At 33.8% G+C, this 24,937-nt stretch overlaps 1 protein-coding gene across 1 annotated transcript in view; it reads right to left on the bottom strand.

Moving 5' to 3' along the window:
* Positions 1–24,937, bottom strand: part of Hbs1l (HBS1 like translational GTPase) — an 89,026-nt gene that overhangs the window by 10,407 nt on the left and 53,682 nt on the right. Inside the window, exons 6-14 of the mRNA XM_076858228.2 lie at positions 20,111–20,373; positions 19,351–19,516; positions 16,116–16,233; positions 11,169–11,315; positions 10,080–10,154; positions 9,447–9,564; positions 8,681–8,749; positions 3,532–3,636; positions 280–370 (exon numbers count right to left, since the gene is read on the bottom strand). Coding sequence (XP_076714343.1) covers positions 280–370; positions 3,532–3,636; positions 8,681–8,749; positions 9,447–9,564; positions 10,080–10,154; positions 11,169–11,315; positions 16,116–16,233; positions 19,351–19,516; positions 20,111–20,373 — 1,152 coding nt within the window. The remainder of the gene's footprint in view (positions 1–279; positions 371–3,531; positions 3,637–8,680; positions 8,750–9,446; positions 9,565–10,079; positions 10,155–11,168; positions 11,316–16,115; positions 16,234–19,350; positions 19,517–20,110; positions 20,374–24,937) is intronic.

The raw sequence follows: 24,937 nt of genomic DNA, 5'->3' as shown, positions 1-24,937 counted from the left end.
TTTATTTAAAAAATTAGAACAATTAAGTAGGAACTTTTCCAAAATACTCTCTTCAAGGTTAAAGCATGACTTTATGCATTACAGTTTTTCCATCAACATGCAGAGTTTGTACGGGGACAGGTACTGATTCCAATTTTAAGTAACATTTGCTAATACTGTAAATGTCTATTTTTGGCCAAAATTCAAAATTCAAAATTGAGCTGGTAGATTGCAAAATCTATGTGTTTTGATGTCCTTTATTCCAAAGTGATGGTTACTTAAACTTATTTTCTTACTCACTTGATTTTGATGATATCCATCCCAACCAAAGTCAGACTAACATGATCGCCTGCTGCTGCCCAATCAACAGGTTCATCATGCAGTGTGATTCCTGGAAATGAGTAAGAACCAAAGCATACAGTGAAACACCTCAACACTGAACCATAACAACCAAAAGAGTTTGGCTGGTTTGTGCTTCATCAGTCACTACTCATCATTTTCAATATGAATGGACTGAGAGTGAGAAATATAACTGTGAGCGTTGAGGAAAACACACTTCCTCTAGACTTGACTCTTCTATAACACCACCCTAACCATAAAGTGACTTGTATTTGCCCATAAAAGGCTGACTTCTGCTTATTTAACCAAGATTTTTAAATTAATTTACACAATGAAGTCATTAAACAGGTCCCATTCCATTATTTTTGTTATATTAACAGAGGAAGGTATAATAAAAAGTTCAAATTATTCCTAAAGACATAAAAAAGATAGGACTGGTGGAGATGCCTAGTAGTATTTTAATCTCTTGAACTTTGCTTATAATTAGATAACCACCCAAACATAACATGTGTTCTCTAAATAATTCATGGGGCAAAGTGCTCAGTCAGAACTTCAACTGGTCCTCTCAGAGGTCCCTTAACTATATCTGGCTCAAGGAGAACTTCTTCCCAGAATCTGCATATTGATCACTGGTTATATGAAGAGAAAGATATTAAGGAAATAGTGTTAAGAAAATTTAATTTAAAAAAGATCCCTAGTGTTGCTCTATACCTAGAAATAGACACCTATTTATCTAGACACAATCCTGCCCTGGAGAGCAGTTCCAGAGGACAATACTCAGCAACCTTAGTCAAATGCTTTTAAAGATATTCCATACTTTCTTTCTGCCTTTATGGGTTAAGTTTATTGGTAAAGTTCCTTTCCACTGGAACCTGAGTTCTCTTCCTGATGAAGAGAATGTACAGGCTAATGAATGTGCAATAGTTTTGGACTGACATAATTTTAATGAACTACAATTTCCATATTTCCTTCTGAAATATATATTATTTCCCATGCAGCATATTTCTAAGGAACAATTTCTGATTTGGGGGGAGACAACCTACAGTTTTGGTGCAGAATTTCATACATGCATCAACCTTAATCTGAAAAGAGGGATTCTTGACAAATATGTTAGCAATTATGGTATTAAGGAATATTTGTCAGATATCAAGTAATTAAGTTCAATTTATAAAATGTAAATTAAAAATGATCATGTCTGACATTTGCTATGAAGTTTAAGATTAAAACTAGAAGCTAGCTATTTACATAAAATAGCTATGTATATAAGTGTGTTTTGATGTCCTTTATCCAGGGACTGCCTTTGGCTTAAGATTTTGAAAAGCTTTCATGTTACAAGTTCAATGAACACTATAAAAATTTCCAAAGAGAATCATATCATCTGTTTTCCCTTCCCCCAATCATGCTAGACTAATCCATATTTGTCTTCCAAGGACTTTTCTCATTGGCCAGATATTACAAAAAGAAATTCTTTTATAACACTCCATGCACTTGATATTTTAATGAAATAAAAAGGTGATATGGGGTTGCTATTTTAGTCAAGTCTCCCTTTTGGGACACTACCAATTAGAAAGCCACAGTAGCCCTCAAGTATTCAACAAAAAGGGTGTGTTGAACAGTCAAGCAAACAAGCAAAAGCAGCTCTGTCAGAAATGAGGGCTGAGAACCTCCCACTTGTTACAAGAGAAGCTCCCAAGGAGTAGGCGTTTCTACCCGGTACTTCTGATGGGGTTTCTCTTTAAGAATCACTGATTCTAGGTAATGCTTTGAGTTTTTTTGTGGGAAAGGGACAGAGAAGAAAAGTAAAGACTGTAGGACTTTCATTGGTCACCAAATAAAGATTTTAGCAGTGACAAGAGGGTCCATCCCAAGGTCTGTGATAATTTTGGAATCATGGTCTTAATTCATGACTGTTGATTACTAAAATACATATCCGTATGTATATTTATACATATTATTCTCACAACAGCTCATTAACACAGGTAGAAATTAGTATTTCAGAAATATTGCAGTTCTTGATCACTTTTTTAAAAAATGAAAGAAATGAGCTGCACTTAAAATTAACAGATCTGGTTTGGGATTATGGCTCAGTGGTAGAACGCTTGCCTTGCACGTGCAAGGTCCTGGGTTCAATCCCCAGCACCACATATAAATAAATAAAATAAAGTTATTAAATAAAATTAACAGATCTATGGAAAGTGACACTTTTTAAAGTGCATATTACTTTTAATCTAAATAGAAATTTCATGATCCTTAGTAGGCATAAAAAAAAAGTTAAGTAGAAATAACATTTGCTTTCATTCCCTTATTCATCTTTAAATATAGGTTAAACATGCTACCTAAACACACTCATTAATTTCTTCTAATAAGCAAGATATCTGCTTTTAAAGTGAGCAAATTAAGCAAAATATATATACTCAAATTTATTAACTAGTCAGTTGCAACACTGGATGTAAACTATACATTAAGAATAATGAAGGAAAATTTTAACATGCCAAACAGGTTTTACTTCAGCTTCAAATTGTTACTAATAATATTATTTCATAGCATAAGACACTTCTTCAGATTTAACTGATGTCATGTTAAGATAAATCCAGAACTATTAATTATTAAACCAAATTAGGAAAAGAATAACATGTATGCAGGTAAAGCTAAAGAATAAGAAGACAGAAACAGTTATAAACCATCTTGGAAAAACAGATTCCTGTGGTAATTTAAACTAGCTTTATTAATTTTTTTCAGCATTAGGATTTTCTACATTTGTATCTTACTTAGGTCTTGCATATGTATGTATTATATAACTTATTGATATAAGTTATTATATAACTTGTTCTGTAATAAACATTTCAAAATCACAGACTATTTGCTTTGCCACTGACAAATTAGTGTCAAGTTACACTTAGATTTAATTTTTTCTACAGAGTATGATCTTATAAATTTATCAGTCAGGTGTCTACACATCTGGTTCAATCCTAACCAAACTTCTTGAATCACTGTCAAAAACAGAATGCTACCACATTTAGAATGCTATATGTACACATATACACACAGTCACAACAGAAAAAAATCGTTTAATGTTTTCACATCTAAATCTTCAACAGTTAGTATCATTTTGACAGTCAGTTACAATTTCAGTAAGAGGTTAAACCTAAACTACTTTTAAAAAAATTTGCTATCTCAAGGCTTGATTAGCAAAAACAGCCTGCAGATGAATACCTTTTGCAGTACAAGTTTCATTAGGAGGCATTGCTAGTAGTCGGTCACCAGTCTGAATATAACCAGCTTCAATTTTACCAGTAACACAAAATCCAGATCCTTGATCTGCAAAATATGCAAAAATCTTACATAGCAGGTTTCTAATAATTAGTATTATAATATTTAGTCCCACGTAGTTTCATAAAACTAATAGTTCAATGGCTAATTAATTAATGGTCCCTTCAGAATTTTAAACATATCTACTAAATACAGGTATACACATTCTACATTTTTTCTTGCAAATAAAAATATTCACATTACAAAAAAGTAGAGGTGTGTTTCTTTCTCAAATATTTGAGTGGTACCAGGCATTATGCCAAGCTTAGGACAAACAGATGAATGAAACATAAGACCCTACCTGTAAGAAATTTACACTAGTGAAAAGAAAGACAAAAACAAGTACATTGAACTAAGACACAAATGCTATTTAAAATAAAAAGGTACATCAGAAACAATCCATGATAGCATACCGCAAGTGTAGCTCATTGGTAGAGTGTGCATGCCTAGCATGCATTAGCCCATAATTCAATCCCCAGTATCACACACAAACACACACACACAAATTCATGATGGGGAGAACATACACTTTACCTGTGCATTTTGAAGAAGCAGGAATAGAGTTTACCAGGCACCTTGTATGTATGAATTGAGGGAAAAATGAAAACACTTGCTGACCCAGGAAACTGAATGTGCAAAGCCAAAACCAAACACAGGATTTGCTAAAAGCCACATGTATTGTTTGTAAGGGGTAATATGAAATAATGAAGAGGCAAGACATGAGACAAGGGAGAAATCATAAAGGAGCCTCATAAGTGACATTTAGGGTTTGAATTTCATTCCTGCAGTTAAGTAATGTAAATCCAATAAGGAATTATGAACAGAAAAGTCACATAATGGTATTTTGGGGTCAGAAAGGAGGCCGATGGAAATGTACACACTGACTATAGAAAGGGAATACATCCAAGAATTTGAGAATAAAGAATAACAAGTTTAGAGTGATAAAGTAAAGAATAATGGAGAAATGTGAGGATATGACATATTACCTAGGATACAGGAAATTAAGGCACAAGATCTATTTTAGCTTTGGCAAATTTGAAGTGTCTATGGGATATGGGTGGCAAAGTTGCATTCCAAGGAGCACTAATTACACCATGATCCGTAAGAATGATAATTCCAACTACACACTCCTCGGGAGATGTCCAGCTGTGGTGAGCCACAAGTGTTGCAGATAAAAGAACAGTTTTGGATTGGACAACTGAGAAAGCTTCAAGATTCAGGCAAGAGAGGAACTTATAGTCATCAGTTCTTGGAATACCTGGGCAGAGTAAAAGAAGAGGACTGAGGCAACAGGACACCATTTCAGAGTCAGAGAATGAGTAGCACACACAGAGGCTAAAGAGGGGTCAGAGAATATACAGGTTAGCAGAAGAAAGCACGTCACAGACACCAATGAAGAAAAGTTTCAAGGTAGATATGGTTAGCAGCATTAGAAGTAATGCCACATTCAAATAGGATAGTAACGAAAGTGTGTACTGACTTTGGCAACCAAGAAGTCACCTGGTGACCTCAGCCAAAATACCCTGAGGGGAGCAGTGCATGCAAAAGCCAGTAAGCAACCTGAAGATAAATCAGCACGGTGTTGCATGCTGTAATCCCAGTGGCTTGGGAGGCTGAGGCAGGAAGATTGCAAGTTGAAAGCCAGCCTCAGCAATGGCAAGGTGCTGAGCAATTCAGTGAGACCCTATCTCTAAATAAAGTCCAAAATAGGCTGGGGAGATGGCTCAGTGGTCAAGTGCCCCTGAGTTCAATCCCCAACACCAAAAAAAAAAAAAAAAAATAAGAAAAGAATGTAGAGTCAGCAAAGATTAACTACCTGTTGTATCGTTAAGAGACAGTGGGCATTTTGGAAACCATTGCCTTATTTTGCCTACTACTATGGCACTAGAAGCTGAGAATGATATATTTCAATTTCATTGATTTTTTTTCACTCATTTTTTATGAGTGAAAAAATGTATGGTATGTGAGGTACTGGGCTGGGTCATGCAGATACAAATGCTCCTTGCCCTAAAGGAGTTCATAGTCTATGTGAAATAAGCAGCACAGAAACAACTGTAATATTGTTTTTAAAATGCAGGGTTACGGGCTGGGGTTGTGGCTCAGCAGTAGAATGCTCACCTAGTACATGCAAGGCGCTGGGTTCGATTCTCAGCACCACATAAAAAATGAATAAACAAGGAATGTCGTGGGATTTTGATTGGAATTGCATTATATCTGTATAGTGCTTTTGGTGGTGGTCATTTTGACAACATTAATTCTGCCTATCCAAGAACAAGGGAGATCTTTCCATCTTCTAAGGTTTTCTTTAATTTCTTTCTTTAGCATTCTGTGGTTTTCACTGTAGAGGTCTTTCACCTCTTTCATTAAGTTGATTCCCAAGGTTTTTGTTTTGTTTTGTTTTATTTTTTTGATGCTATTGTAAATGGGGTAGTTTTCCTTGTTTCTCTTTCAGAGGAAAACTGGGAATGAAACCACCATTTGACCCAGCTATCCCACTCCTCGGTCTATACTCAACGGACTTAAAAACAGCATACTACAGGGACACAGCCACAACAATGTTTATAGCAGCACCATTCACAATAGCTAAACTGTGGAAACAACCTAGATGCCCTTCAGTAGATGAATGGATAAAGAAAATGTGGTATATATACACACTGGGATATTATTCAGGATTAAAAGAGAATAAAATCATGGCATTTGCAGGTAAATGGATGGAGCTAAAGAATATAATGCTAAGTGAAATTAGCCAATCGCAAAAAAACAAATGCCAAATGATTTATCTTATTTAAGGATGCTGATCCATAATATGCTGCGGGGGACAGGGGGGTGGGGTGGGAACGGATGGGAGAATTAGATGAACTCTAGATAGGGCAAAGGGGAAAGGGGGAGGGATATAAAGGGAAGGGGGATGGGGGTAGGAAAGACAGTGGAATGCGATGGATATCATTACCCTAAGTACATGTATGAAGACACGAAGGATGTGACTCTACTTTGCATACAACCAGAGATATGAAAAATAGTGCTCTGTATGTATAATATGAATTGTAATGCATCTGTTGTCATATATAACAAATTAAAATAAAAATTTAAAAATGATATAAAAACTGAATAAATAAAATAAAGATATTGTGTTCAACTACAACTAAAAAAATATATTTAAAAAGTGCAGTTTTACAATGAAATATTACTCAGCCTTAAAGAAGAATGAAATTATGGCATTTGCAGGTGAATAGATGCAACTACAGAATATCATGCTAAGTGAAATAAGCCAATCTCACAAACTAAAGGTGAAATGTTTTCTCTGATAAGCAGATGCTGATCCACAGTGGGAGTGATGGAAAGTAGGAAAGAATGAAGGAACTTTGGATTGTGCAAAGGAGAATCAGGGGAGGGGTGGGGCTGTGGGGATGGGAAGGACGGTAGGATGGGAAGGACGGTAGAATGAGACAGACATTAATACCCTATATACATGAATGATTACACCACCAGTGTGACTCTGCACCATGTACAGCCAGAGGAATGAGAAGTTGTGCTCCATTTGTGTACAATGTGTCAAAATGCATTCTGCTGTCATGTGTAACTAATTAGAACAAAGTAAAAAATGAAAAGAAAAAAAACGGTGGGACCTTTAAAGAAATGATTAACATCTGGGGAATACCATCCTTGTGAATGGATTGAGGCTGTTTTTCTGGGAGTCAGCACTGGAGTAAGTTAGTAATCAATTCTGATGAGTTCAGCTTTTTCTACTCTCATTTTATCTCTCTTTCATGTGCTCTTTGATACCTTTCAGCCTTTCACAGATTCAAAAAGACCCTCACCAGAGGCACCTCCTCAATAACCTCAACTTCCAGAACCAAAACCAAGCAAACAAGCAAACTTGCATAGTTTATGATTTATTAAGTCAGTGGCATTCTGTTAGCATAAAATGTATTGAAGAACCAACTGATTGTGTGTGTATGTGTGTGTATGTATGTGTACGTGCACATTTTTTTGATGTGTCTGTATCAAAGTATTTGGTCCATTTCATAATTGAGCTGTTTGTGTTTTTATCATTGAATTTTTAAAAATTCTATGTATGCTTTGGATAACAATCCCTTATATGGTATTTTGCAAACATCTTCTCTAATCTATGGCTTATCTTAAAAAAAAAATTCAGTGTTAGAGGGTACAGAGAAAATAAGAGATGCCTTGGGTAAGTGTGTGGGTGAGCATGCCAGTTATCAATCTATTGCTGCTCAGTTCCAAATCCATTCTTAACTGTCTGATCTGTGATCATGGAAATCTGGGGGCAAATGACATTTTTTCAGTATTGATTATTCTTGTGTGTGTGTGTGAGATGTTTATTTCCACTTTATACTTTTCTAGACAAGATTGTGTGTGTGTGTATGTATGTATTGTGTGTGTGTGTGTGTGTGTGTATATAAAACTAGATATATTCTTAGGCATTCAATACAATACCAGCAAAGTATGAACCTCTTCTAAGTCTGACTTTCCTCTCCCTAGGATGCTATTTAGGGTTTCTTTATATCTTATGGTTATTCTTTTATCATAATTAGTAATTCTCTATGATAAGTCTCACTTAATATATGTGTAGTATCTATCTCCTAGCTGTTCCTAGGCTGTTACAGATGGGAAGAAAATGGAAAAGTAAAAAAACACCAAAATATGAAAAACACTGGTAGAGGAAGCGGCAATAAAGATCCCAGGTTGTCAAGAAATAGTGAAAAATCTAGTTTGGTTGAAAGACACAGAAACTAAAAGGATCTAATTGGAGAAGGTTATAAGGTTAGAAAGATAAAGAATAAGGTTTTCTTAAGTCTAACAGGTACATAAGAATAATATGGGAAATGGTGAGTAAACTGAAGGTCTTTCTAGGCAGAGGAGCTCAGTAACTAGAACCGTGCATTTAAGATTAATTTTACACTGATCCTTATATTGCAATGGGGAAGGAAGAACCTGGAGAAAGTACAATGACTTAGTCCAGGGAAGGAGGACAAAAGAGAATGGAAAGGAAGGGGCCACAAAGAAGCAGCCCTGCAGAGGTAGCACTTACCTTTGAAAACATCTGACACACATAATCTAAAAGGTTTGTCAATAGATCGCTGAGGAGGCTTGAAGGAATCTGAGAGAAATGACAAAAAACAAAGTTTAATTTAAAATGTGGGACTGTGGATGTTGCTCAATGGTAGAGTTCATGCTCAGCATACACAAAACTCTCAGTTTGATCCCCAGCACCACGGTTTTTTAAAAGAAAAGCAATTTTTTTGTTGTTGTTTTAAACTGAACAATTTTGTATACATTAATTAACTAATTAATTTAACAGTAGAATGCATTTTGACATATAGTACACAAATGGAGCACAACTTCTCATTCCTCTGGTTGTACATAGTTCAGAGTTACTCCACTAGTGTAATCATACATGTATATAGGGTAATTATGTCTGACTCTTTCTGATTTTTTTTTTACTCCAGTGAATCCATTATAGTCCACTTCTACTAGAAAATAATTATACTTCACAAATAGTAATAGCAAATGACTATCACTCATATAATACTTTTATAAAATGTATTCACATGTGTTATCACATTTAATTATAAGAATAGTTGTGACCGGCAGAGTAGGCACTAGCCTCATTAAGGAAGTTGAGGAAAACTGTATTAGAGTTCAACAGTAACGTACAATCTCAAAACTAGTCACCTCATTCCTCTGACCACAAATTCTATGCTTTTTCATACATATTACTGTCTCCCATAAGAACTCTAAATAATAATTAATGTCAAGTTTAAAATTCATTGAAAGTAGAATGGCAGTTTACTTACCAATTTGCTCTAACAAGCACAGCCCTTTATACCATTTGGTGAGTTCACTTGACTGAGATCTTGTAATTAGATTTTCACCACTGAGACCACTTGTAGGAATAAAAGCTACATCACTCTCCTATTAAAAAGATTAAATATATGAAGTTTAATATGTAACAGTATGTTTAAAAAAATTAAGATTTGCCATTACCATAACTGCACCAAGTTTGTAAAAGCAACAATGTATTTTTTTAAAGGTAATAGAAACCATAGAACTTGAGGTTATCTGATCCAATAGTTTTCAACTTTTTTGATTTTATGCAAAACACAAATTTGATTTTGTCAAGCATTTTCACCTGGTCAAGCAGGCTAGAGAAATTGTTCTATAACAACATTGTTCTGTGACCTCCTTAAACCTTATACTATCATAATAGGTGGGGAGAAATTCTTTTACTTATATAAAATCCAAGTCAATTATTCAACATATGCAATTTTCTAAGGTGAAGTAACCCAAAGAATATATTACATATATGGTAGCAGGAGGAAATAAAATACAAAAAAAAATTATAAAAAAACCCCAAGAATATGAAAGTTTTAGGTTTGTTCTCATGATTTCTAGAAATTAATAGCCAAATGAATCTAAAATTATCATACCTTAAAACCTGCTTGCTTAAGAAAGTGTCCGAGTTTTCCAGTTATCTCTTGAAACCTTTCTTGTTGCCAATTAACCTGATAAAGATCCGATTTATTTTTAGAATTATCCTTCAGAACATGATAAAGAAAATTTAAATTTCTGCAATAAAATATAATCAAGACTATATAAAACATAAATATAAAATCTACTAAGTATGAAATCTATTAAAACTCAAAATACAAGTATTACCACTAACATAACCTAAAATTATTTTTTCCAGAAATAAAAAATCTATAAACAATATTTCTAGATTTCTTTTTTTTTCCCAGTACCAAGCATTGAACCCAGGACCTTGTGCAGGCTAGGCAAGCACACTACCACAGAGCTATATCTTCAGTGCTAAACTTTTTTTTTAACGGATCAGTCCAGGAAGGCTGCAACTTTACTTATTTTTCCGTATTTTTTATTGGTGCATTATAGTTGTACATATGGTGGCATTTGTTGTCATATATTCATACATGCACACAATATAACAATATATTTTGGCAAGTATTAGCCATAGAATTTTTCACATAGACTAAATGTATTTCAAATTTACAGAGAAAAAGTGAACAATTTATTACATTATTGGAAATCTTCAAAACTACAGGCCTATTTAGATAAATCACTTCATGAAAACAGACTAGAATAAAGCTATAAAAAAAATAACCTTTTATCTAATGGTTATTAATTACTTGAAAATATGTATAAGAACATTGTCAATTTTTTTTAAAAAAAGAGTAATATACTATAACCCAATATAAGAGTCTTACCTAAAAAAATGGATGAATATACAAAATGATTTCATACTTTCTACTACAATAAATGCATATTATTTTATAATTAAAAATAGTTTTTAGGTTTCAAAAATATATTTTGAAAATATGAAGACATTCTCCCTTAAACATTATTAACATCTCATTTATTTCATCTCAGGAAAATGTTTTTATCTTGAAAAATATAGCAACTTGGTTAGTGAAATGTGCACTAATCACACCTGAAATCATCTATATGGGCAGAATATTATCTTATCTAGCATCTAAACAAATTCTCACAAAGGCTACAGGTACCTGATCCATTTTATTGACAGCAACTGCAAGCTGTGTTACTCCGAGAGATCGAACCAAAAGGCCATGTTCTCGTGTTTGTCCTCCAGTCTCAAATCCAGCTTCAAACTCTCCTCTACTAGCATCTACAACCAATACCGCTACATCTGCCTAAAGAACAGAAAACAATCAATAAAAATAATTCCATACTACCTTAATTCAAAAGTCAAATTATCCAATTAACTGGTCAGATTTTAAAGACAGACCCTAACTGGACCCAAACCTGACACCAAACAGCACAACAAATGAAATAAAGAATTCCACAAATGGATTAAAATATTTTAAAAAGTACTAGCATGTACCCACATGATACAAGAAGTAGTGATATAAAGAACAAGAAATTCCATAATTGATTACCTCACCTTTAGGCAGAAGGGAAAAAACATAAACAAAATGAAAATATAGTAAACAGGGACAGATATTCCCAACATTTAAAGTAAAAACTATAATCCTAATGTAGAATCTTCATCAAAAAAAAAAAAAAATACATACTACCTTAGAAAACTAGTGAAAATACAAGCAAGCAATCTGTTAAAGAAATACAAATAACCAACAAACAAAAAATTCAAAATCACTAGAACTAAAAAATAGAGAGAAAATAAAAAGAAATTTAAAGTACACGGATAAATTCCCCCAACCCTACATTCTGTTTTTACAAGTCTCGACGTTAAAGATTTAAGACTAAATTATTCACATTAGGTTAAGGTGCTGCAAAATGGGCATGCTGCTGTGGACTCTCTTACACTTTTCTGGAGAGCATTTCCACATGCTCACATGCTGCTGTGTCTACCTTTCTGGAGAACATTTCCACAGCAAGTAAAAATTATATATATTTCATGTCCATGAATTTATCCTAGATAAATAACTATGGATCTACAAAGATATTCATCAGAGTACTGTTTACAATGATGAAAAATTATCAATGAAGGAAAATAACATTCATCCCCAATGACTGCTGAAAAAGAATTTAGTGTAACAAAATTTTATAACCTTTGTGGATCATTTTGTGAATCAGAAAGACAGTTCTCATTTCATACTCAAATTACACACACACACAAAAAAAAAAAAAAAGAAAGAAAGAAAGAAAGAAAGAAAGAAAAAAGCTAACATTATTAGGGTAGCTGATTTTCTTTGTTAGTCTTACTGAAACTACCTTTGTAGGTTCCCATTATTTTGTGTTGATGGTTCTTTATTGCATGTGGTGGATACAGACAGAAAAAATTTACAAGAAACAGTTTATATAACCATAGATGTCCCTCGATTTTCATTCTTATCATTTATTTGTCAATGTACTATTCGGATGTTTTTTAAAGAACATTCACTTTCCCTTTCACAGTTTTGCTTTGAGTGCCCACGGGTTCTCATGAAATCTACCTGCTTCTCGATAATCCAGCATACAATGATTAAATGTCACCATATTCCTTTGGCTAGTTATCTCAGATTGATCATCATTTTCTTGCAAGGGTTCTCTGACATTACACCCACGTCATTGAGTGTTGCTTTGGGTCAGAAATAGTGTTTCTCTTTGTTGCTTCCTCAATGAAAGTATGTTTGTGCTGTCCAGTTCTTAAGGAATTTCAGATATATTTACATCCAATTTTCACCATAATGGGAAATGAAATGGACATAAATACTATCAAATACTATGATGTTAAACAGAACTTTATGATTTAAATTAAAAGTATCAGAAATGATGGTGGAATGTGATGGTTATTATTATTATTATCCAAAGTACATCTATGAAGACACAAATTTGTGTGAATATACTTTGTATACAACCAGAGATATGAAAAATTGTGCTCTGTATGTGTAATAAGAATTGTAATGCATTCCACTGTCATATATAAATAAAAAATAAAAAGTATCATCCACATGCTTTGTTTGCTGTGGCATTTACACTATTACTTTTTTTTCCCCTTACTCTTGTCCAAATACTCCTTCTGCTTTACTTCTCCTATTAAGTGTAGTATTCATTTCTAATCATTTATGACTTCTAATGCTGAACTCTATCTTATTCAATGAGATCCAGTTCTTCTGATCAAAGATTCTTAGTTAAGAGTACAAATTAGGCTGGGGATAGTAGTGCATGCCTGTCATCCCTTGAGAGGCAGAGGCAGGAGGATTGCAAGTTCAAAGTTAGCCTCAGCAATTTAGTGAGACCCTCTCTCAAAATAAAAATAAAAAAGGGCCGTGGGTATGCTCAGGTGTTAAGGGCCCATACATTTAATCCTCAGTTTAAAAAAAAAAAAAAAGAAAGAAAGAGTAGGAATTGGAGCAATCAATTTAAAACAGACTATTTTAACTCATACTTTAAGTCACTAACATGTTTCACGTCTCAGGAAAGTTGTCTTGTCACAGAAAACAAGGAGTAAACATAGACTCCATCTCCAAGCTTATAAATCCTAGGATTGATAATTATAAATTTTTTTCTCATCAGGTTTTGTTAATAACTGTGAATTTTACCTTCTTAGGTTCAAATTTGAAATTCACTGAATTGCTATTAATATACACCTGATGCTATAAGTGCTTTATCTAATCCCTAAAAAATGCTGGGCAAAATTCTCTATTAATATATTGTCAATGCTCTTGTCTTTTGGGAGCTCAAAGCCTATGTATTTGGAATATAATAGAATGTAATGAAATTCAATTACTGTCTCTAAAATACTGTCCCATCCTTATTCCATAAGGAGTTTAGAATAATGATCTTCATAATTCTGGATACTCAAGTTCTAGAATTCCAACACACTGCTGCTTTTTCTGGGGTTTACCTCTCCCAAGAAAGTATCAAAATGTGTTTTGCCATCATCATATCCCCACACTGCTTTCCACAGGAAATAAGTATTGAAAAATACATGTGTGTGTGTATGCACACGCACACATAAACAAACACACAAATACGTAAAAGAAAAGAAATTAAAATTATATTGTATCCCTTGGTAAAGATAAAACTCACAAGTATATTAAGGGGTATTAAAATGGGGAAAATACATCCCTCATAGAGTTCTTGTAAGTATTATATTATACTGAATGCATCTGAACACATAGCACATTGTCTACCCATATTAGGTATTATATCATTTCAATCTTTTATAACATTCAGTCCATAAATCTCAAATTAATATTCTAAAATTCTATATTAACTTTCTTAAAAAGAATCAAATAATTTCTCATTTATTTTCATATATATATATATATATATATATATATATATATATATATATATCAAAATTTGTGATCCTCCTGCCTTGGTCTCCCAAGTTCTGAGATTATAGCCATGTATATTTTAATTTATTCATATAATACCGTTTTTAAATTGGTAATGCTTGTAAGTATTTCCTTTCTATAAATGGAATCTTGAGTCGACTGCTTAAATTAATATTTCTTTCAATGTTACACAAATTCTGAACTCTTCATATTTTCTAATAATAATCCATTATAAAAGAAATCAATGCCCTATTGTTTAAATTACTTAAAATAATATATCTTTGACTTTTTTTCAGTATACTTATTAAGAATAAGTGTAATAATTACAATTGGTTTCCAATCCTTATAGAAAGTAAATAAAATCTGAATTGCACTCAGTACAAGGAGATAAATAGTTCCAGTGGTCACAACTGTCACAAACCTGTATGACAGCTACCATGTATTTGGGACCTTTCTGATGTTTGCCAGTCTGGTGGGAAATGGTGCTTTTAGATTTCTAATTTGCACTTTCACATTTATGAATGAATACACTCTTTTGTTGAGAGCCACAGCCGAAGGGGCTCCAGCAAACTTTCAGACTGCCAGCTGATGATTGGCTCACAGCGGTCCCAGCAACACCTAGCTGATTGGCTCCTCTGTGGAGATGCTCATTGAGCTGTTTCCCTGCCCTTTCAGACTACCAGCTGATGATTGGCTCACAGCGGCCCCAGCAACATCTAGCAACATCTAGCTGATTGGCTCCTCTGCGGTGATGCTCATTGGGCTGTTTCCCTGCCCTTTCAGACCACGGAGCTGCTCATTGGGGAACTTTTTTGGCTCCGCCCATGCGACCCAGCCAATCGGCCTCAAGAGCAGGAGGATTGTGGGAGGAAGAGGTTGTTGGGGTGCGTGGCTTGTGGGAAGCCGGTGGTGGCAGTTGGGCTCTGAGGGTTTTTAACTGAGGAGCTGTTTTGTTTATCGTGTGTGGTTCTAAAAATAAAGTTAGTTTCTTCTGACGTGCGGCACTCTTTAAAAATAAATAATATAAATTTTTTACAAATAAGGTAAATAAACCACTGAGTCGTAAACTCCAAGCTTCATTATTTCTCCATAAATTAGCTCCTTAAAGATACAGGACTTGAATACAGAGTAAGAAAGCAGATCTATCTTATCAATAAATGAAATGGTTTTATAAAGTTCACATAAAGAGATTTTGAAAAATCCATTCCTCAATTTTTTCAAAGTTAATTTTTTTTTTTTTAGTTGTAGTTGGACACAATACCTTTATCTTATTTATTTTTATGTGGTGCTGAGGATCAAACCCAGGGCCTTGCACGTACTAGGCGAACACTCCACCGCTGGGCCAAAACCCCAGTCCCCAAAGTTAAAATTTTTAATTTTAAAATATTTTAAAAGTTAAAATCCTAGAATCATAAACCGAGCAGCAAGAAAGTTATGTATAAGCAGGGTATGGTGGCATGTGCCAGTAATCCCAGCAACTTGGGAAGTGAGGCAGAAGGATCAGGAGTTGAAAGCCAACCTCAGCAATGTAGTGAAGTCCTAAGCAATTTAGTAAGACCCGGTTTCTACATAAAATATTTTCCAAGGGCTGAGGATGTGGCTCAGTGGTTAAATGCCCCTTGGTTCAATCCCCTGTACCCGCTCCCCAGCCAAAAAAAATTTATGTTTAATCAGTATACTATATAGAATTAACAAAATATCTGGTACCTGGGCTGCTCCTGTAATCATGTTTGGAATGAAATCCTTATGGCCTGGAGCATCCATTAATGTAATAACTTTGGTTGTAGTTTCAAATTTTGTCATACCAACATCCATTGTTACTCCCCTTAAACAAAACAAAAGGATTAGAATGTACTATTATAAATAATCAGTGATAAGGGTTAAATTATTTATCAATAGGCTAAATAATCTAAATGTTTAATGAAAGAAAGTTTATTAAATAGACCACAGAATTATACCCATATGGCTTTAAAATAAGGTTGTGAATGCAGCAAGAGTTCAATCAAAATGATAGGTTTTCCCCATTTCCTTAATTTTTTAATGACAAACAATATAAATTATGAACAAAGAAAACTACACTAGGTCATTTCTAGATGGGAGAAATATATATACTAAGCAAGAGAGAAGATAAAATGAAAAGCCATTATCAAGAGGTAGTGTTCCTTGTATTTTGTTATACTTCACTAATTATAAACAAAAATTTATAAAACTTTTCATTTGAAAAGTTGATCAATATGTTACATATTTAGAAAATGGGAAATGTTAAAGGATATGACCAATTTTTTGAGAATTTAGAGAGATAAACAGAAATTGGCTTCATTTCTCATTTCATCCTTCTTGGTGACCAATACAGTGTCCTTTTCAGCCACAAAAATGAGAATTCAGATTAAAAAGCATAAGGAAAATCTACAAGGGCACTAAGTCATTCTAAAGCTCCAGGATTTAGAAAGGGAAATCATGTTTACAATAAATAACGTCTGCCCCAGGATCATTGAAAATATCAAACAATAGCATTCCTTTTTACTAACAAAAGAATCCAAAAAATTATAATAAACAACAGGTTCATCCTGGCAGTAAGGTAACTGTGGGTCTCCGTGGTCAAGCCCTTTGGTTTAATTTAAAACCAAAAGCCATTTGAGTTTGCCAAAGTGATACATAATTCTCTTCAATATCTTCAAATCATCTAGAAACCATAGGCACCTTCAGAATAAGTCATGAACCATCACCAACTATCCGAGTTCCTCCCTAGACTATTTGATCTAAGAGCACTCTTCTGGCCCGGCTCTGGTCTGAATTTGTAACCTTGAGAATATGAAAATGTCACTCAGCTCAATAATTTCTGTTCTTCCACATCTGAGAACAGAGGATACAAATATTTAACATGATTGGGTAAGCAACATAGTATGTTTTTAAAATGCTATTAAGAACAGATAGGGAGTGAGTTAAAACTTCTAACATGTACCTGAAAGCTTCTGCTTCCAGAACAAAAAATATTCTAAAAATTATACCATGCTGAGTAATAGAGAACTAGCAGTAGCAAAACTATGACAGCTGAGTAGCAAACATAGTATTCAAAAAAACTAAAATTATTAATCACTATAGGCAGAGAGTAGATTATTAGCTCACTGCCAGTTCAACTTACATATTAAGTAAATTTAACAAGTTATTCTAATTTCAGTTATAGTGTTCTCAATCTCTCTTGCTATTTAACTAGATGGCATGAAGGAAACTAAAAGGCTCATGCTTTAATAATCTCCTTATTAAACAGGAAGAAATTATTTAGCTTCTAGTATCTTCCTAAAATTGGCAACTGCATAGTATACTACTTTTCTTTCTAGGGTGAAAAACAGGTTTGTGATATTATACTAAAAAAAGATACCTTTATGGGAAAAAAGATCACTATGATATAAATTTCTATTTATCAGAGAGCTAAGAAATACTGTGGGCTACTTTATTGAGAATTGCCTCCAACAATGGAGACTAAGACCTCAAAAAAATAAACATACACTGTTGAGAGCCACAGCCGAAGGGGCTCCAGCAAACTTTCAGACTGCCAGCTGATGATTGGCTCACAGCGGCCCCAGCAACACCTAGCTGATTGGCTCCTCTGTGGAGATGCTCATTGAGCTGTTTCCCTGCCCTTTCAGACTACCAGCTGATGATTGGCTCACAGCAGCCCCAGCAACATCTAGCAACATCTAGCTGATTGGCTCCTCTGCGGTGATGCTCATTGGGCTGTTTCCCTGCCCTTTCAGACCACGGAGCTGCTCATTGGGGGACTTTTTTGGCTCCGCCCATGCGACCCAGCCAATCGGCCTCAAGAGCAGGAGGATTGTGGGAGGAGGAGGTTGTTGGGTGTGTGGCTTGAGGGAAGCCGGTGGTGGCAGTTGGGCTCTGAGGGTTTTTTCCTGAGGGGCTGTTTTGTTTATCTTGTGTGGTTCTAAAAATAAAGTTAGTTTCTTTTGACAAGTGGCTCCTGAATTGTGCCCAGCCAGACTGCGGCAATACACATAAAAGAAGTATGAAAAGTTAGATATGTTCTCTAATCATATTCACATTGGGGAACATAATTCAATCCCTATGCTAATTTAGTACTTTCTCAGGACTTCACAGGTTATTAGTCATTATCTTAACATAGTTGGTATATGTGCTATTTCGTTTAACTATTAATATGTCCTTTGGGTCCCCATCCCTAATAGCCCTAATATGATTTATATGGCCACTCTAAAAAGACTTCAGAAGAAATACAATCCTGGGGCTGGGGTTGTGGCTCAGCAGTAGAGCATTTGCCTCACAAATGTGAGGCACTGAGTTCGACCCTCAGCACCACATAAAAATTAAAAAATACATACATTAAAAAAAATACAGTTCTTTTGCCAGAAGTATGTGTCCATAATATCCTTCTAGAATTCCTCCAAAATTAGCATTAAGCACCAAAACAGAGACATAAGGAACAACTGGCTAGATTGTATCTGTATGGTATGATATGGTTTAATTGTGTCATTCTTCACTGTTTCATAAAAACGTAGTATACAAAGTATAAAATGAACTCAGTCTGGTATTTTTAATTCATTGGTCATTCTGAATCCAGACAAAGAATTTACTGCAGTTAATCCTTCCTTTTTAACCTGATGTAAGATTACAATTCTCATTCATAACTTTAATTCAATTTGATATATACTTGGAGAAATGACAATTGAAACCTCTCCTATAGAAAAATTAGCTTCAATTATCTGTCTCTTTTTTCTGTCTTAATTTGTTTTTGATAAACATTCTTTTAATCTGTTCTTGTAGAATTCAAAAGGGGAAAAAAGTAATTATGGTGAATTATAAAAATATTACCCTGATCATTAAAACTATTTCATGGTATGTTTAACATATTTAAAACATATTACACACTTAAAAGATTATCATTTCAAACTGTAAATTTTAAAATGACTACCTTTCCCTTTCTTCACCAGTCTCATCCAAGACCCATGCATATGCAAAGGAAGCCTTGCCAGCCTTTTTAGATTCTTGTTCATATTTATGCATAGTTCTTTTGTTTACATTACCCAGAAGATAAAGCATATGGCCCATCAGGGTACTTTTCCCAGCATCAACATGACCTAAGGAAAATTGATTCAGGATTAATACTTCATACATTTCCAGATGTTGTTCACATTGAGGCATTGTGTGGATGTGTGATTCAACAGTTCAGGTCAGTGTTTAGAGTTATAAATACCAATTTTTATCAAATGACAGTTAAAACATCTAAAGAGGGGCTAGGGATGTGGCTCAAGCGGTAGCGCGCTCGCCTGGCGTGCGTGCGGCCCGGGTTCGATCCTCAGCACCACATACAAATAAAGATATTGTGTCCGCCGAAAACTAAAAAATAAATATTAAAAAAAATTCTCTCTAAAAAAAAAAACATCTAAAGAGAGGGGGGCATATCTGTTCAGAGAGATGGGTAGAATTTCCCTGATTTTTGGAAATACATGCCATTTTCAAAATATTCACAAAATGAAAATGCCATAAACAAATCTAATGATTGGTAACTTGGCATTATTTCACCAAGGGTAACCAGAAAGCATTATGATGCAATGCCCCCTTACATCATGTCCATTATACCCAGAGAGACATTCAGAGTTTCCCTGCTGTCTCTAGACCACAGTCAGGCTAAGACAGAGCTGACTGACAATCCAGAGGAACAGAGGGCATACCAATGACCACCAGGTTGAGGAGCTGCTTCCCGCCTTGCCGTTTCTCCAGTTCAGCTTTCACATCTATTTGCTGTCTCAGCTTGCCAGCCTTTTTCATTGGTGTTGGTGTCAAACTCTGTTCTTCCGAGGCTTGAATGTTGTGAGGTGGAAGAGATGATTTACAAATGGTGTCAAGAATGTCAGAAGAAGCAATGCTGGTATCTTCACCAGGAGGTACTTTTTGAGGTGTCTGGAAACTATGACCATTTTCTTCAGATGTTACTCTACAGAAAGCAGACAGGAAAGAAGTGTTTGAAACCAATTTGACTGATGTCCTATAGTGTCATAAGGAGAGCAAAGATGCCTCTTCAAAATTCTTTATATTCCAGACCAAAAATGATCCCTCTTAAGTGGCTACTGTTTGTTAAGGTGGAAATGAAAAGTAGTCAGACCCAAACCACATAAATATAGACTCCCAGGAGAAAAAGGCTACCAAAAATTAGATAAGAAAAATGTATACTATAAAGTAACTGAAATTCAAAGTCCAAACCTATAGCTTTTATCATATAATAAAGCCCATCAAAACAGATGATAAAAAGGAGATATTTTATAAAAAATAGCACCAAATATGATAATGGAGATAATCTAGTATTAAAAAATCATTTTTCGACTAACTCATCCTTTCAATAGGACTATGATCTTTTCTGCTCAAATACTAAGCTTAAGAGATATTGATAAACATCTATTGTTTCTTAAAATTTGTCAAAAGAGCTTAAATTCATTTGTTCAACAAGCACTAGATTTATTAAGATCTACAACATAGAATATGTACTGACATTATGAAGAAAAAATGATACAGAAATAAAATAATTATTCATGGTTCAAAAAAGCTTACACTCTAATAAGGGATTCAAATATATAAAGTAGAAACAAGACCCCTAACTTAATTTATCCTCTCCTTGACAATGACAGTGCCTCCAAAAGTAAACACTGCCCTCACTGCTTCGTTCACTCTGTGATTCTGACTATTCCCTGCAAAAGTTAACACTAGCACTTCATCCCATGCCTGCCCATAAAGAATACAACCTCATTAATCAGATTACACTATGCTTTGACTTCCTTTAACAACTAGGATAAATCAAATGAGGTCTAAGAGCAGGTTAAATTGCAAGTTAATAAAAATGAAGCAAAGTATATTCAACTCAAATGGAGCTGACCAAGATAGCAGTAAAATGGAAATATGTAAGAGTAAATTTATTTCCTTCTTGCCCACTGTTAACAAACAGATGACTTTTACCTTCTCAGGACAGTTTTTATAGGCTCAATATTAACCCTTCATCTTATTCCTCAGGAAAAGACATACTAATTACATTTGCAACTTCACAAAAAAAAACCTCGCTAGTGGTACATGCCTGTAATCCCAGCTCCTAGAGAAGCTAAGACCTGAGTAACTTATGTTGACCCTGCCTCAGCAGGAAAAAAAAAAAAAAAAAAATGGGGCAGGTAGTACAGCAGCCCTGGCTTCGATTTTCAGTACTACAAACAAACAAACAAATCCTCATATCCATTCTCACTTTGTTTTTCAATTTTCTTCCAATAGTTAAGTGTTCATTTTTTTAGCACTACTCAGACAGATGAGTTCCATCTTGAACTATAAGGAAAAAATTAGTATGTGGAAGCTGTCTCCAACACTTTTAAATCAAACTTAAAAGTAATAAAAAATAATTTACAATGTTGGGGGGCTAGGGAAAAGTAGAGGTTCTTTGCATTAGGCAGAGGGGGTGAAGGGAGGAAAGCAGGTATGGTGATAAAGAATGATAGAATAAATCAGACATTATTCCCCTATGTACATTTATGATTACATGACTGATATGACTGTATATTATGTACAACCAGAAGAATGAGAAGTTGTATTCCATTTATGTGTAATGGGTCAAAATGCATTCTACTGTCATGTACAGCTAATTAGAACAAATAAGAAAATATATACACAAAATACAATAAAAGTATTCTACTGCAATGACTAGTCATAGGCTGAATAGACCTGGGAGAAATAGACCTGGGAGAAATCTCAATCTCTGGCTTCAAATCTTTTTGTTCTTAGCTTCAGAATCTTTTCTTGAGAGGAAAGCTTATGCTAAATCCATATGAAAAAACAGATAACTGTAGACAGCTATGGCTGACAGAGTGGGCCGGTTCTAGAAGTTTAGCATACCCACCAAGTTCTAGGAAACCCTTAGAGGGGCTATTTGAGTAGGAAGATATTCACAAAACTCAGGGCTGACAAGACTCTTTCATTTACAATTCAGTAACAGGAAAGGGTTACTTTTCTCTTACTTTCAATAATATTCCCTTTCTCAAGTTGCAAATTAATTCATTAAAATTATATAGTATTAGAAGAAAGTAACCAAAGCAATTGAAAAGCATCCTCAGGTAAGTCTGCACTTAATAAAAACTTCCACATATTACAACAAAAATCAATGTTTTAAGATTTGAAAAACCTCCAAGGTAGGTCTAAAAATGACTATTCTAGATTCAGTCCTATAATTACTAACTGATGTGAATGAAAGAATAAGTTGGTCAAATTTTTTTCAGGTGCTTTCTGATACAGTTTTGTAACCTTATCTAATATTATAAAATGACTAGTTTTTTTTTTCTCCAACACTATCTTCCAAAAATGGGATTATTAATAACATGAATTTAGAGGCTAATAATTTAAATTTAAGAGTGTAGAGTATTTGTTCTACACAATGTTCTAACCATTTTTACTTGCATATATTTACTTACATATATTTTGTTAATACAAATTCTACATTCTCTTAAGTGTTCTTTGTTTTATTTTAGAAATTTTTGGTTTCCAAGCAAACTTAACATATTATCTGTGAATGTGATTTTTTGATAGACTTATTTTTTAGATTTTAAAACTAAATTTGAGCCAGGTATGGTGGCACATGTCTACACTCCCAGTAAGTAGGGAGGCTAAGACAGGAGGATCACTGTTCAAGGCTACCATCTGCAACTTAGTGAGGCTCTAGGCAACTTTAGCAAGCCCCTGTCTCAAAATCAAAAATTATTAAAAAAAAAAAAAAAAACCTGGAGGTGTGGCTCAGTGATTAAGCACCCCAAGTTTAAACCCCAGTTACAAAAAAGGAAGACAAAAACACAAACCTAAATTTGAGAAATTATGCATATTGTATACCTTATTTAATCCAAAGATTTATTTGCAATTTCAAAGAAGTGACAAAAAGGCTGAACTCAAGTTAAATAACCTACATGTTCTACATTTTTCACATTCCATTTCTGAGTAAAGAAATACTATTCTGTACCATACATTACTTGCTATCTAATAAGTCAGATTGTCAGCATAACTTCAATAAATTATCTCTATTTTTAAAGTATATTTTAGTGAACTTTCAGAACTGATCTCGTCAATAATACACACTGTGTGACATGCATTATTAGCCCAGAAGCTTAAATAAGAATCAAACTCATAGTTTTACAATGAATATTTTAACATTAAAACTATGTACGTATTTACAGTATACTGCATATTAAATTACCATTTCAACTAATTTAAATATTTAGCAATCATTTGTACAGGCACTTTCAAAGGCTTTGATTACCAATATCCAGACACAATACTAAGCCTACGAAACTTGAATATCTGCTGTAATATTGAGGAAAAGACTGACTTTTTAAGCTATTGATTTGTATAGATACAAAAGTGCTTGGACTGACAAAATTACTAAAACAAAAACACTTGAAAGGCTTTTTAGTTCTCAAAATATTAACTATCCTATACTTTTTAAAAACACCATTGGGAATTAAACTATAATGTTGAAATCTCAACTAAAACTGTTTTGTTATGCTTTTAATGTGCTTTCTTAGACTAAATCAGACAATCTTAAGTACTCATCCCTATTATAAATCTCAAAAATTTCTATGAAAGTATAATTTGGTTGGCCTTAAGTATTATTAAGCATTTCTGAGTACCTCAATCTGTAATAAGTCACATTCTGATGACTTCTCTCATAGGCCACATCAAAGTTACCTCATGGGCTGTTTTTTTTGTTGTTTTTTTTTTTTTTACCTTTACAGTACTTCCAAACTTACTTTTATAATCATATATATAAAGTTCAAATGTGTAAACTATTTCTTTGCATCAAATTATCTATATTCTTGATCATTTATTATATATTACCCATTATTTTTATCCTTATTCAGAGAACTATGCATTTACTTTTAATATAATTCTATAACAACATTTACTTCATATTGCTTTTAAGACTTCTGAAACCTTCTACATTAAGACTATAAAATCCTTAGGAAAGGTACTGTATAATTGTTTTCTTTTATTTCTCTTTGTCAATGGAAATACTAACACAATAGGATTAAATGGCACTTAAAACATTTAGTACATAAAGAGTATTTATGTGAACTTAACCCTAATTAAGAGAGAAGAAAGACACTCCTTAAGATTTTGTAATTGAACCACAACTCAAAATTATTTTAACTGGTTAAGCTTACTCAAAATAAAAATCAACTTTTCTTTCATACAATCACTGAACTAATATATAGTGAATGCTTACTATATTGTAGATCCTGAGACCTTTCGCACCCTGAAGTTTAAACCAAATGAATAAAATCTTCCTTTTATAATACAGTAATTGAAAAATTGAAATAGGTGATCATTAAGATTCTGCACAACACATGACACTCCTATTAATTTATACAAGAGAACATTATAATAGAGAAAAGACCAGGCTACTGAGCTTCTTTTTCTTGAAATTACCAAAAAAAAAAACCTCAGTTATTTATATTTGGTAACACTGAGTTTTCTTTTTTTGA

The sequence above is a fragment of the Callospermophilus lateralis genome, chromosome 6, assembly GCF_048772815.1.
Source record: "Callospermophilus lateralis isolate mCalLat2 chromosome 6, mCalLat2.hap1, whole genome shotgun sequence".
Lineage (NCBI taxonomy): Eukaryota > Metazoa > Chordata > Mammalia > Rodentia > Sciuridae > Callospermophilus > Callospermophilus lateralis.
Note: the sequence above shows the minus strand (reverse complement) of the source record. Positions and strands in the feature narration are given on the sequence as shown.